Consider the following 15438-nt stretch of genomic DNA (forward strand, 5'->3'; position numbering starts at 1 on the left):
TTTCATGATTTTTTTTTTTTAATATTTAAAATTAGTATTACCTTGAGAATGTGACAAATGTGCAGTGAAATTACTAAACTAATTTTTAATTTCTCAAATTGTTTATGTTTCTTTACTCTAATTTAATTTACTTTTTTAATATCATATATGTACAACATTCTCTAAAACCGTTTTACATAAAATATCACAAAATTATCTATGCATCGCACGGGCAACTTAGTAATTCAAAATAAAAGTGTGAGATTAGGAAAAATGAAACCGTGGGATTAGAAGAAAAAAATTAAAGTGAGATTAGGAGTAAGGAAACAGCAAAGTTAAATAATAAAAAATTGAAAATTGATTGAAAGAATATGGGAAAGTTAACCGTTCAAATCTTTGAATACAATTGAAGCTCCATATGAAAACCAATAGGAAGGTAGTCCAATTTTGTAGGTCATGTTTAGAGATACTTTGACGGATTGTCCTCCAATTTTGTCTCTGCTAGGGTTCAAATTTAGGAAATAAGGGCATTTTGAACCACCAAAATGCCTCTTAAAATATAGTAGTTAGTATATATATATATATATATACACGAATCATGTTAGTTATTTCATTATATTTTACATTTATACTTATATACTCTAGTAACTCATAAGATGTTATTCTCAAAAAAAAATAAAAAATAAAATAAAAAAACTCATAAGATGTTATTCTAGCCACATTTATTACGACATATTGTTTTCACAATTCGATTTGGCAAGTATCAATTCGGTGGAGACAAGGGTAACCAACATCGAGTTTAACGACATCTCGTGATGCCTGAGACAATTACAAGTCATGCATTACTTATCATTTACTATGACAACAAATTTTAAGTTAGAGTCTAAAACGTTCTTTAAAATGAGAAAATTCAAGGAACAAGATAGGCCTTGGAATCCAAGGATCGATGTAGCCTCGCCCCAGGCCATGTTAGATCATAAGAGTGGTCGAGAAAGTCAATCAATATACAAAAACCTTAGAGAAAGTGAACTGCATAGACTCTTGAAATAGGGTAGGCTAGACCATAGGAGTCATCGAGAAAGTTTTACAAAATACAGAAACCCTAGGGGAAAGGGTAGCCAAACTATTGAATTGGACAAAAACTTTGAGCAAACTACAAATACCCCAGGGAAAAGGGCAAGCTAAATTGTAAGATTGGATGAGAAAATCGAGTAATACCTGAGTAAAGCACGAGAAAGAGCCAAAGGATCCATTGAGTCCAGCAAAGTCTTGAGACTAACTAAAGAAAGAACACCATGGGATTGATCCAACTTATGGTCTTGTTGGTTAATCACACCTTGTGAATTATGTCTTGTTTTATTATTATTATTATTATCATCATTATTATTATTATTATAAACAAGAGTATCCAAACCTCTTTGACTATTCATTTAGGCATGTGTAGTACTTTTGAGTTATTATAGAGGAATTTCTTAAAGTGGTCTTAAGATGCTAGTAAGATATTTTGAACTCAAGATCTCATGGATATCATGAGACTTTAGAAACTATTTAGTATCTATTTAGGAATAGATTATTTAGTTTTTTTTGCTAAAAACTTTTTTTTTAAAGTGTCCTAAAGTATACTTATATTTTGAAAAAATTTGAAAAAGTAAGAAAATATGAGAAAAGTGAGGTTTTAAAAAACTATATATAAAAACTAAATGTTGAAAACTGAGATTGGAATTATGCCTGGTTGGTTATAAGTCAGTACTTGTCATTTACCACTAGCAAATTTAAAAAATAAAAATAAAAAAAATAAATAATGGAACAACTTTGCATAAGAAACTCCTAAAATTACTTGTCATTGCTCTGAAATTTTTATAAAGAAAGTTTGATTTCTGAGTTCTGACTTTAGTTTCAGAGCGCCAATAGCTAACACTACACCATTGTTTGAAATTCACACCTTGTTTTTATAGGATCTATTGCAAGATGTGCTTGCAACCAACTGCATCAATTTTATTTGTTTATTTATTTTGCAATCAAGAGGCTAAATTTTTCGTTTCAGATATCAAAAATTAATTTTGGCTTATAAAATTTGAAATGAGGGATTGCTTCCATTTGATTGATTGACCCAATTTCTCTATGCCCCTTGAAAAAATGAGTTTATAGTCGGTTTTGTTTTTGTTTTTGTTTGGTTGGAGTTGAATTTAAAAACAAATGGAATTCCATAATTCGAAATCTAATAATTAGAAATTGAAGATGGCCTGTATTTTTCGGTGATGCTGTGGAGAAGGTGGGTAGAAATAGTAAAGTAATGTCATGTCTCAAGCTCAAAATAGCTTTCCAGTCAGCATCAAAATTTCCTCCTCAAATTGCATTTCCCAGGAAACCATCTCAAGATTCTAATAACCAAGTTATTCCTCTTCAATTCCAGTGGTTACCATTTCAAAATAGATAAAAATATCTAGAACAGATTAATTCTAGAGTTTACCTATCATCAGTCAAGGACTGGTGCATGACACGTTCTAGTTTATTCCTGTTCCAAGAATCATATGATACCGAAAATAATCATAATCCTAGTATAAATTCTTTCTTACAGTCATAGCTTTTATTTCTCTAAAAAATAAATAATAAAATTATTATATTTTATTTATAATAAAAAAAAACAATTGTTGTGAAAATGAAATGTTATTAGTACCATATAAACAACATAATAAATAAGTAAAAAATACACATCAATTTTTGTTACTAGTATAAATTCTTTCTTACAGTCATAGCTTTTATTTCTCTAAAAAATAAATAATAAAATTATTATATTTTATTTATAATAAAAAAAAATTGTTGTGAAAATGAAATGTTATTAGTACCATATAAACAACATAATAAATAAGTAAAAAATACACATCAATTTTTGTTTTATTTTTTATAAATATAAAGGTTGACACATCAATCTATAAGACTTATATTTTATATATATATATATAAAAGGAAGGATCTACATAATAAAATTTATAATAGACAAAATAATTTGGTAAAATTTGTAGTAATTTTAACAATTTTCCGATTTGTAATATTACCATCCTAAGTATTATTCATCCTGAGAGTATGAGACAGAGACATGGACACATTGGCCTAGGCCAGTTAGAGAATTTACAAATAATTCATAATATCCCTACGTTGTATTTACCAAAAATTGCTTCACATTAATACACCATGATTTCAGCCAAGTGATTGGTTGAAAATACGAAAAACCATTCAATCCTTTGATGATATGAAGTAATGTGCTGTGCTAGATGCAGCATCATAATGCTTGAAATCAAAACCTTTTTTGAAATAAAAATAAATTTTAACTTTAGGTAGGCCTTCAGTCATCTTCTACAAATTATGTTTACGTGTTCATATATTCTGTCAGAATTCGAATGTATTAATTTATAAGCTTGAATGAGAAAATGAAATAGACCCATCATGATTTTGTTAAATACAAGCATTTCATGATTCAACATTTCAATGTATCCATCGTTTTTTTGGTAAGTAATGTTACCACGGTTGTAATTTCGGCAATTACCCCATTTAAAGATAATGAATCTGATTGATATAATTAGAAAGTGCTTAACTTCAAATATGGTCAACAAAATTAGTGTTCGAAATATCATATCCATCATACTTGGATTAACTTCTTTGAACTTTATAGTATTATATGTGCAAAAAACAATTAGGATGCAATTTGCATTGTACTTTTCTTCTCTCCCTCTCTCTCTCTCTCTATCTTATCTTTTAGTAATAATTTGCATCCTACTTTTACAAATGTCTTTTGACTCCAGAATCCAACACAAAAAATGAAATCTCTGGAGCTAACATGCCACTTTCACAACACATTCCATACACACTCATTTGTGCAAGAAACTAAACCCCAAAAATCTTCATTGGAGTTCGAATTACAATTTAAACACTACATTACAACATACATTGGGAAGAGGCTGTATTCTGGAATTTCATTGATAACCCTTTCTGCTCCGGCTACCAGAACCAGCAACACTCCTTGTGGTCGTGGGCTCAGTTGGACTATACAAATCCCTATGACCAGATGAAGTATTTCCTCGGAGACCATGAGAAGGAGCTTGACGAGGAGATCCCGAACTTGATTCAACCCCTTTAAGGGCTTCTGTCTCCAAAGTCTTGGCTTCATTGGTCAGCGTTTTTAACTGTTGAGCAAAAGCAGGTCAGTTTATACACAAACTGCAAATTGATAATGAATTTACTAATGTAATGAGCAACTGAATAATGATCTATTAGCAAGGTTCTTTACACCCTATAGCACCAAATGGATGGAACCTGCCATATCATCATATATGTGCTATGTACAAACCCCTACAACAAATGTCCAAGAAGCAGGAGGACAAGCTTTGCTAAAATGGATAACAAAGGGTCACAACTTGAAATAGCACTTCATGAAGATAAAGATTGGAACTTCAAAATGGCTTGAGATCAAAACATTTTTCATATTAATCCTAATTCCATTGAAATTGACAACTTGCTACAAGATCAATAAAGCATCCTTGCTGTATGAAACATAGTTAGTTTTGTTCTATACCCGATTTTCATTCTCTTTTAAGCGGTCCTGAAGTGCCTTTATGGCTGGACTTAAACTGCATATGATTACAAAGAAAAAAAAAGAGTGAGTAAAATTAAAAAAATCCAGGCACAAACAACTCAAAAAGTGGTGGCCATTTGATTCTAACCAATACTCAATTAATTTGCACAAGGAAGCCTGATAAGTTGAGGTATGATGTATGAAAGAAAGCGGATGCACTTTCCCATCCCTATGAAAAATGTAAGAAATTTAGAATAAATAGTAAATTATTAGTAAAACCACTATAAAAATAAGAAGCACAGGTCATGATAACAAGTGGCAGCATATCACTTTATCACCTCATATTTTGCAGTATGGCTTGGTTATATGCTGCCCGCTCCTCTTCATATAGCACACGCTGCAAGTCTGTAAATGACGTTAAAGGGGATTCAAGCTTGACAAAGGAAGATGACGGCAAAACATGAAGAGGAACTTCTTTCCTGACATACTCTGCACCACTGAGAGAAAACAAAAGCAATTCAAGTTTTAAGGTGCCTTTTGACATCCCCAGACAGGATAAGCCACTTGATTAGAAAAAAAACATTGAATGTGAAATGAAACACAGACAGATATACAAGCTACACAGGCACTGACATGCACTGATACACACACAACAAACAACCCAAAACAAATGAAGAGAGGAAGATACCCAAGCCATACCAATCTAGAATTTGGCATAGAGCACTCTCTTTCAACACCCCCCCCCCCCTCCAAAAAAATAAAAAGAAGGAAAAATAAATATAGAATATTTATAAATAAAAGACATTATAAGGCCCAAACAAAATTTTCCACTAAAAAAAAAAAAAAACCACAATGAGTTAAAACTTTCTATTCCTTCACAGTGAGTTGTAACTAGGTTATTGCAAGAAAAATGGACATAAAATCAGCAAAGAACTTTTAAATCTCGCGTATTTCAGCCATTTCATTTTTGTAGAATTCATGGTGCACTACAGGTATTTTCATGTGCTTAATGGGTAGTTTAGTAATACATTTAAGTTTAATCACCAGTATTATCTATCGTATAATTACTTGATTGAGCTAGTCTCTCTCAATTTCTAACCACAGCATGCATAGTTATGAACATCTGTGAGCAATTATATTGACCTAGAATGTGAGTACAATCAATGGAGTTGACCTGTAATCTCTATATTCATAAATCTGAACAAAATGACTTATCTAGTTATCTTCACTCTAACTCTTTGGAGTTTTGCTCCATTTCAACCCTACCTAAGATTTGTACGACATTCCTGCAGCAAAGTTTCTTGTTTCATTCTCCATTGCAGCTGTTAGTAAAATCAAATATTTTATGTCCACAGAGTCCTCTTTTACTTTTCTATAAACATTTGAAGGGAGTGGATCAGCAGAAAGCTGGAGTTCAGCAATAGGTTAAACTATATGACAAAGCACCAGGATGCCTGATTCCCCACAATCTTTCAGGGAAGAAAATTCCAGGCTGAACCAGGTTAATATGGGGCACCAATCATTCGCACAGTGAAAATAGTAGACAAGGACAGCTTTAAAATTTTGAATTCACAGGTACCACGAACAAAAATAGCATAATATAGAATGGGAAAAATGTATTTCTCATCTAACAGGTTTAAATTTGAATGTGACATGACCTTGTAAAATTTCTGCATATTTAAAGAACTCTACCATTTTAAACAAATGAACAGCATTATCATGTTTGTAAACACCAGTACTTGAGGTAAGAATAAAAAAAGATGCCAAGTGATCAAGTACATACTCATATATACCTCATTTCCAAATTCGAACGGTGCATTGCTTCTTGCATACTTTCTGACATATCCATGGGGTCTATATCAACAATGATGTTGTCTGAACTGTCAGCACGGTGGGTTCCTCCCATCCTCTCTCTTCCTAGATAGTTGGCATCTGCATTAGCAAAGAAAACCCCCAACTCCGAGGATCTTCCACCACCCTAGCCAATTATAAAATGATTACTCATAGCATATGTTGACAATTGAAAAATCTGTATCACCCTCACATATAAACCATAAACACAGGAAGAGAAAAAGGGGGGGAGGGGGGGGGGGGGGGGGGGGGGGGAGAGAGAGAGAGAGAGAGAGAGAGAGAGAGATAACTGAAGGTATAATTTCATGGAATTGAACAATTTATAGTAATGTTAACATATAATTTTTTTTTCCTTTGCTATTGGCTATACTCCCCATGATCTAGAATAGCTTTTTTTGCACTTTTTTTTAATGAAATTCCATTACTTCAACAAACAAAAAAAAAAAAAAAAATTAAACACACATACACACACACACACATCCTAAGTACACTAACTCCAATTTCAGCATCAGTAAAACAAAGCAACAAAGAAAGCAAAACTTCACCATTTCAGATGGGTGAATTGAACAAAGATCCCCTTGACCTTTTTTTTTCCCAAGTTGGTACGATAACTTTGGCACTACCAAATAGACTCCCTCTGACAATGCACCATTCATTTGTTAATGGAGTGATCACATGGCTCTCACATGCCTAAGAAAAACTAAAATCCCTCGCTCACTTCATTAATCAAAATCAATTGAAATCACAATGAGCTAGGACTCGTGATGATATGAAGTGTGAGTGAGGTATTATGTTTTCTTAGGCACACAAGAGCCATGTGATCTCTCCATTGACAAATGAATGGAGCATTGACAGAGGGAGTCTATTTGGTAGTGTCAAAAGACATTGCACCAAATTGGCAGGGAAAAGTAAAAGTTAAGGGGGTTTAGTACAACAGCATAAAGTTCCGGGTTTCTTAATGCAATTTATCCTTTTAGAAAATCTCAAATATGCTAAATATTTAAAGTGAACACTTTTCAAATATGTACTTGTGTCATTCCATTCCCTAGCCAAATGTGCACCTAAGAACAAGAAGTTTGGATAAAAAGCCATCTCTAGCAAAATTATATAGTTTCATGATTATTTACTACAATTCTATTTAAAGGTGATAGGAAGATAGCAGGGATGAGAAAGTGGAAGAGAGACAGTAACTCTCATTGAAAGCAGGTTCAATTCAACAAAAGAGGCAACATTGCAATAGTAGTACCCCTGAATGATTTTACCAAAATAGGTTGACTCATTACACATAATAATCTAAGGAAGATAAGATAGACTGTGATTATAACCAATACTCCTAAAAATTTGTGAAGAACTTGTAACTGGATAAATTTTGAAAACTTATCTCAGGTATGCATCTCTGTTTGTTTAGGAATGCATTCTTTATTTTCTTATATAAAAGGGAAAAATACACCAAAATCCCCTTGTGGTTTCCTCAAATAACACAAAAGCCCCTTGAGGTTTTGGGTGTAACACTTAACTCCCATGTGGAATTGTTTTATGTGTAAACCATTAGTTTTTGAGTATAACCCCCTTGTTTTATTGCTTTACATGAAAATGCAACTCTAAATATGGGCATGTGTCCTTACATGAGCAACTCACCATTTATTTTTTTGATAAGTAATTGTAATTTATTAAAATTGGAAAAGCATATACAGGAAGTATACAGAGATTTGAAAAATAGAAAGAAACAAAAGAAAGCTAAAAGATTAGCGATACAAGTGCAAAGAGTCTAAAATAAACTCACCATTATTTTAACAGATGTTTAACGATTTACACATAAAACAATATCACAAGGTGGTTAAATGTTACATTAGAAACTTCAGGGAGGGTTTCATGTTTTACAAATAAACCACAAGGGGGTTTTGTGTACTTTTCCCCAGATAAAAAAGTACCCCAGCTTTATTGGTTAACCATACAATCAAACAAACTCATTAAAAAGGTACTAAAACATTGCCACACCAGTGTTGTATATATGAAGTCCTAAGATAAGAAACCTCAAGGGGCAGCACAATTGGCTGGGGACCACGCCTCATTAAGCGGAGGTCACTAGTTCGAATCTCCCCTTCCCCCTCCCCATGGGACCAAAGCTTACTTATAAAAAAATATTTTTTTTTTTTTTTTTTTTTTCTAATCTTTTTTTACTCTGTCTCTCTCAGTATTAGGAATTGCTAGATACCTGCAACAAGGGCATAAAACCTAGTTTTACACATAAAATTAAATGATGGCAATGTCTGAGAGACTCATGATATTATCTATGCACTATACAACTGAAACATAGTCACGCAGGGAACAAAATTCTGCACAAGAAACCCCTTTTTCTTCAAATGTTCATCCATTTCCGCAAAATGTAAGCATGAAGCAAATACGTAATCCACCGTCATTTTAAATAACTAACATTTTTGCAAAAACATTTCTATGGTTAGAGCTCCATTGCCCAGATCAAGAAATACGTCAAATTTTAAGTTCCACTTAAAGAAACTTATATTTTATACCTTATTTGCTGCAGCTGTTCTTGAATCACCAGTGTCTAGTTCAGGGCTCTCTGCCCTTCCAGAGCCAGATCTTGCTGATAAATTTTCTGAGGAACTTAAAGATGATTCAAGATCTATAACTGAACTTCTATTTACAGGAGAAAGAGATATAGGTCTTGACACATTATTCTGCTTCCCATCTGAGGACTGAAAAGCAATGACCTGGATTCTTCCAACCTAAAATTACTCCACATAAGTATGACAAACAAACAGGTTTACAGGGCTACCTCCTGAATACCATATATATCAAATATACCTTATTTGCATCTTCACTAAAACAGGAAAATATCAGTCCAATAAACCCAGCATCTAGAAGTTGATACATCGCTTGAGTCCGCACATCTGCAAAAGTAGTAGAAAGCATAATGATAATTAATTTCCAGTGACCAAAAATAACAGCAGCATGTCTACTGATAAGCAATTCTACATCTGATATCTAGACATGAGAATGAATGGATTAGTAGAAAATCATTTCACAATTCAACTCTTCAAAAGCATAGGTTAATATAATCATAAACAAGGTGAATTAGAAAACCATAGACCTGAGATGCAAATCAGGCATCATTCTTTTACATTGGTTATAAAACAGAAGGGTAAGTATGTAGTATAGATGTGATGGTTCACATGTAGTTCTATAAATTGTAAAGCAGAAAGGTAGGATGGTTGTTTGAAAAGTTGTAGATGGAAGTGGTGATAAGAAAATTGGATGGCTAGAGTTTCAAGGGAAAGAACTACCAGTGCATTTGCTCTACATTAATACAAGGGTATTGGATATTGAGAATTCTAATCTTTCAGATTATCCTTTTTATTTTAATAACCGTAATTGATAAGGGAATAGCTTAATGTACTCATGGTGTATGCATAAAACTCTCGTAAAGAATTACAAAGACAAAGAATTACTCCCTCCATCCCACTTTTTTTGTCCTCTATTCCATTTTGAGATGTCCCAAAATATTGTCCTGATTTTAAAAATAAAAGTCATTAATTTACTAACATTCCTATTATACCCCTATTAATTTACTAATTCAATTTTTTGATAAATTTTTTTAAGGGTAGTTTTGGAAACTTATACATTTTTAAAAAGTGGACAAGACAATAAATGATATTCCCTTAAAAAGTTTGACTTTTCAAATAGGACAAAAAAGTTGGGACGAGGGAGTATAATCTAAAAGGTATTGAATCTAAAAAATCTACAAGCGAATTCATGTTGCTAGTGCCAAGGATACAAGACCACTCGAACAAAGATTTTCACTCAATAACTAAGACCTCCACACCATTAACAATGCAATTATTCTTTTCCCTCCATATTGCCTACGTCAGAATAGGGAAACTATATTCCAAGCAAAGGAGCTACCATGTTTGTCAGACCAATTCTTCTAACCAAAAAGTACTTCTGCAACTCTCTTAGGCATTACCCAATGAACTTCAAACATAGGAAATACTAAAAAGTCATACCCAATGCACAAAGGTCGCTCTTTTTGCAAAGTCTGGGAGAGGTCATGGGAGGCAGCCACACAATGCAATAACAAGTGATCCATGGTCTCCACATTGCTTACACATGCAACACCAGTCCACTAATATTATACCTCTCCTAATAAGATTCTCACCAGTAAGATTCTTTCCACATTTTGCTGTCCAAACTAAGAATGTTGCCTTCTTAGGAGCAACATCAGACGCTCTTCCAAGGAATGTTTACCCCATTGAAAACTATTAGGGCCTTATGGTAAGATCAAACATCAAACTTACCATTACTCATCAACTTCCATCTAAAACATTTTTTAAGTTTTAACCCTCACCACTTGGTATATTAGGGTACAAAGCATCAAACAACAAATCATTGAAAGCTCATACAAAACGAATTTTCCATGATTGTATCAGCATTTACTATCTCCAAATATGAATGAACAGAACCATCCTTGTCTAGAGCAATAGAATACATTTTTGGATACAACTACCTCAACAGTTGAATCCCAGACTATATATCATGCCAGAACTTTAGTCTAAACCCATCCCCAACCACATATTAAATGTAACCCGCAAATCTATCCCAGTCTGCCGTAATGCTCAGCCAGAGGCTGCATCTATGAGTACTTCTGACTACCTCATAGTCCACTATCCCAGTCTTCCTCGTATTTTACAGCAATAACCAGTTGCCATTAATGGTTACCTTCTGCCCAAACTGGTAGAGCCATTTGCCAAACAAAGCCTAGTTAAAAGCTCAGATTATCCTTTGTTTCAAGACTATTTACAACTCTTCTCTATAAACTTGGACAACCAACTAATGTTGGAGCATCTAGTTTCTAAAGTGATATTGCACCACTACCTCTCATTGGCCGCTAACTAGAGAAAGAGGCTTGCTGTCACACCCTAACTCATCACTAGCAAGATATTTTCCTCTTTGGGAGTGACACACAGTTTCATCCCTCAAGGTCTTAAAAGGCCTCTTACCAATTAGAGTTTAAGGCCTCCATATAAAGCACAACAACTCCCTCTACCTAGGCCATGTGGGACTCAGTCAGGATTTTGTTTTCCCTCACCTCCCACCTAAGATGTCTTTTGGTTGGGTCCCAACAATCCCATATAAAGCGCAACAACTCCCCCTACTTGCAATTCCCTCCCCTCCTCCCCCCCCACCCCCCCCCCCCCCCCCCCCCCCCCCCCTTCCCCTTTTCTTAGTTTATCACACTGCATATCTTTAATTTCTTAGGGCTTTTCCTGCTTTGCTGACACCCTATCATATTCTTGATTTTTAATGTCTTTTGCTATTCTAAGAATGCGATGCATTGTTTCAAAACTTTTCCTTAATGTACTTTTTTGTTATTATAGATAAGTACATTAAGAAATATAATTAAACCTATAATGGGCATCAGTACTCATGTAAGTCAGCCAGAAACTACATATTGTAACAGCCTTGTATTATTAGAGTGAGAAAATGCTCCAAAAGATACAGTAGTTTCCTTCCTCCATCTAGTGTTCCATGATTCCCATGGTCCCCAAAACCTTTTACCCTTAAAATATTCCTTAACTCTGTTCTGTTCTACTGCTAGTAAGCTAAACCTAAAACAACTGCAACTCCACCCATAATCAAAAATTCAATTGTTGGATGTTTGATTTTGAGTGGGTGTGTTGATTATGTTAAGAAGTCTGTTAGTTGCACAGGTTTTGATGGAATGAGAGAAATAGCTAATTTAAAAAGCTTGGCTACTGATTTGAAATACTATGGTAGAAAGTAATTATAGGATAAGTATCAACTTCCTTTTCATTTAGAGGAAAGCACAACTCTCGTGTTGCATAAAGGACATAATAGGAAAACATATACAAAAGTTTTCCTATGCTAGGATATTTTGTTATAATATCATCTTTTTGTTGTTTTTTGCTTAGATGTTGATGGTAATTGTAGATGGACCTTAGTTAACATCTCTGTTTCAGCAATCCACATATTAAAAAGGACATCTAAAAATAATGCAATAACAGAAATTATCTATGTCAATCAGCAAAACAAAACTCAAATATCAAAACTTCTTAATTACATCAAACATAATGGATTACAAGATTGAAAGAAATAAAATCAAGAACATGTTGTAGATAGTCAACACTTACCAACGTGAGAAGGAAGAACTGTAATATGAGGATGTGAATGATACCACCCAATTACTCTTGTTGTTCTTCCAGTCAATGTGCTCATTCTGTGCTCTAGGGTTAAGTGCACAATGTCATATAAAATGTGAAGGTCATTCCCTTAGCATGCATGGAGCCAATATTCCAAAATGGCTCTTCCATTTTTTAGCAAATCGTGTTTGCATGATTGACCAGGAAAATTTTATTTTGGGGGGGTGGGGGTATTGACCAGATAATAAAGGCAGAACTCATCTGATGAATTACAAAGCCATTTTTCCTTTTGGATAAAACATTTTTCAAAATTACATATCATTAGATAATGTCATTATATGGTACTCATGGGAAAAAAGCCACAGCTAGTTTTACTGATCAACAATACCAAGTTTGAAAACCAGAAGGGGTATATATATGAACGCTATGAAACAAATAATTTGAAGCAGATTGATTAAGCACATAAAGAAGAATTAAGGATATCTCAGCCTTAGCTGATGCAGCAGCCAACTGTTCAGGATTAGTCTCCACACGGTCCTTTCGCCGATCAGATCTTGTTTGAGGTGACGCTCCCCAAATTAGTGCAGTTACACTTCCATTCTTAGAGTACTGAAATTCCCAACATCAGAATTAAAGTTATCATAAACATAAAAACAAAGGACAAAAATTGAAAAACTAGAAAGGAAAGTAGGAAACAGAAACAAAAAATAAAACATCAATTAACAAACCCATATTAAAGTATTGCATCTTTAACTCACAACACTTTGAATCCTGCCAATTCAAAAATTCAAAGATCCGGATCCATCAACTGTGGATCATACAATTACATGCACCATTTGTCTACGGAAAATAAATGCCCAAAATTATAATCAGAAACATTTTTTTGGTAATATAGTCAGAAACAATATTATTGATTAAAGAAAGCTGAAAATGATTAAGAATCATTAAATATTGATTAAATAAGAGTTGTAAATTCTTCAACAGAGAAAATCTCATATTTTAACATAGACCTCTGCCAGATGCAGAAATCAACATGCTGATGGAACTGGAGGATCAAGTCAATGATATTTGAAGATCCAGAAATCATATATTTGGAGATCCCTTTAAATCCTCAGGCCAAATCACTGAAGAAGTTCCACCTATAATTTTCACCAAACTTGGGTCACATCATGTAATAACAAACCCAACACAGAGGCACACAATCACTAGAGCTTGACATCTAGAAGTTCGAGATCAAAGTGGAGGGCCAAGACTGTCGTTGGCAGGACAGGATGGCACTAAAGAAGGCCCTACAATGGAACGGATTTGCAAGTGTATAAGAAATTCTACCCCATTGTCTTGATAGAACGAAACATGAATCATGAATGTCCTTAAACAGACCATTGTCAATGAGGCACGGGAATCCAGTGGGATAGAAAAGTGTATTGGATTCAAACTCGACTAACCCCAAATGCTATCAGAGTGGAGCAAGCACATTATGTATATTGCTAAAATATAGAAAAGCAAGCCAATACCCTGATTGGTTAGCAAAATTTAGCATGAAAGCTGCAGTCACCTACTTTTATACATGATTTTTTTCCTCCAATGGAGAAACTTCTTCGTATAAATATTAATGGAGCAAAGATTCCCATCCTTTCATTAAAGGTGTTAGCCAAGATTTTAACCATATAAAGATTAGAAAATAACCAAATGAGTATGTGAGACAAAAATAATCATTCACATAGCCAATCAAGAACATATAAAATATCCCATCAAAAAAAAAAAAGAACAAATAAAATAGAGTTATGAAATTAACTTTAAGCAAGTCCCAAGTCTGAATTTTTATCTACACATACAATTTCTAGTTACACCCCGAAATTTGAAAACCACATTTTTCATGTGAGCGTAAAACTCCATACAAGCATTTATTGGAATCAAGACTGAACTAGAATTTGAAGAACCCAGTAACCCAAATCTCTCTCCACTTCATTTACAGTCATGTTCTCAAAAATATCAAAAATAGTTATCCTTTTTTTTTTAATGCAGTTTTTTCCTGCCAAACAACAAAAGGTACAGTTCTCATTCACAAATTCCGCAAACGCCCAACAGTCCAATTCAACATTATTCCACATAGAATCCAAAACATGACTAGAATTCCAAAAACCCATTTCAGAAAACAACCCAAGTCACACAAATTCCAAACCCACCAAGCAATTTAAACTCTGAGCACAGCACACACACACAAAAACACATACACAACCCCAAAAAAATTGAAAATTTGAAAAATGGGCAAGAAAGAACGAACCTCAATATCACCAAGCAGAAGGCCCATGATCTCTTCGGTCTCTGTGGACAATGCATGAGTCAGACATGTTAACCACACTTCTTCTGACATTTTCACACATGTTAAAGACATTTTCTCTCTCTCCAAAAAGAAAGAAAATTTTGGAGGAAGACAGACAGACAGACAGACAGAGAAGGAAGAGATCGTTGAGAATCCTAAACCAAAAAAAAAGACCTACGAGGTATTTTGTTTCGAAGCACGCCTCGTACTTCAAGATGCTTTGGGGACAAAGGACAATCGGATTTGGAGCACTAAGCTTTGAGGTTGTGCTATAATACAACTACTTGTACTATGTTATGGTACCTCCTTTAATTTAGTCCGTACGATTTTTAACTTTGTGAACAAGTTCAGTAGTTTAGTAGATCACAACCGTTGACTTCTGTGTAGATGGAACTGTTTGTACTTTGTTTGCATTTCACAATATTTGTTTCTAAAAAAAAAAAAAACAAACTTTCGCAATATTTGTTAGACAAGTGTTATATTTATAACATTTTTATAATATTTTTACAACAAATTATATGCGTTAAGTTATTATT

At 33.8% G+C, this 15438-nt stretch overlaps 1 protein-coding gene across 2 annotated transcripts; it reads right to left on the reverse strand.

Annotated features, from left to right (window-relative positions):
• Positions 1-3592: 3592 nt before the first annotated feature.
• On the reverse strand, positions 3593-15148 carry LOC111983935 (uncharacterized). Of its 2 annotated transcripts, XM_065767938.1 has the most exons (11): positions 14864-14976; positions 13590-13868; positions 13062-13188; positions 12571-12657; positions 9227-9312; positions 8932-9147; positions 6343-6527; positions 4888-5046; positions 4698-4778; positions 4550-4604; positions 3593-4160 (listed from the first exon to the last, which is right to left on the reverse strand). In XM_065767938.1, the coding sequence occupies exons 4-11, from the start codon at positions 12653-12655 to the stop codon at positions 3951-3953; spliced, it is 1077 nt and encodes a 358-aa protein (XP_065624010.1). In that variant the 5' UTR covers positions 12656-12657; positions 13062-13188; positions 13590-13868; positions 14864-14976; the 3' UTR covers positions 3593-3950. The 2 variants fall into 2 exon arrangements, with proteins under 2 accessions (XP_065624010.1, XP_065624009.1); XM_065767937.1 differs by lacking the exon at positions 13590-13868 and having other exon boundaries at positions 14864-15148.
• Positions 15149-15438: the final 290 nt, after the last annotated feature.

The sequence above is a fragment of the Quercus suber genome, unplaced genomic scaffold (assembly GCF_002906115.3).
Source record: "Quercus suber isolate HL8 unplaced genomic scaffold, Cork oak 2.0 scaffold_867, whole genome shotgun sequence".
NCBI classification, from domain to species: Eukaryota; Viridiplantae; Streptophyta; class Magnoliopsida; order Fagales; family Fagaceae; genus Quercus; species Quercus suber.

Excerpts from the sequence above, each read along its gene's own strand:
- LOC111983935 (XM_065767937.1), bottom strand. The coding sequence starts at position 14,974 with ATGTCTTTAACATGTGTGAAAATGTCAGAAGAAGTGTGGTTAACATGT. Across the intron at positions 9,148-9,226 it reads TTAGTGAAGATGCAAATAAG|GTTGGAAGAATCCAGGTCAT; the intron begins GTATATTTGATA and ends GAGTAATTTTAG. Across the intron at positions 4,605-4,697 it reads TGCAAATTAATTGAGTATTG|TTTAAGTCCAGCCATAAAGG; the intron begins GTTAGAATCAAA and ends AATCATATGCAG.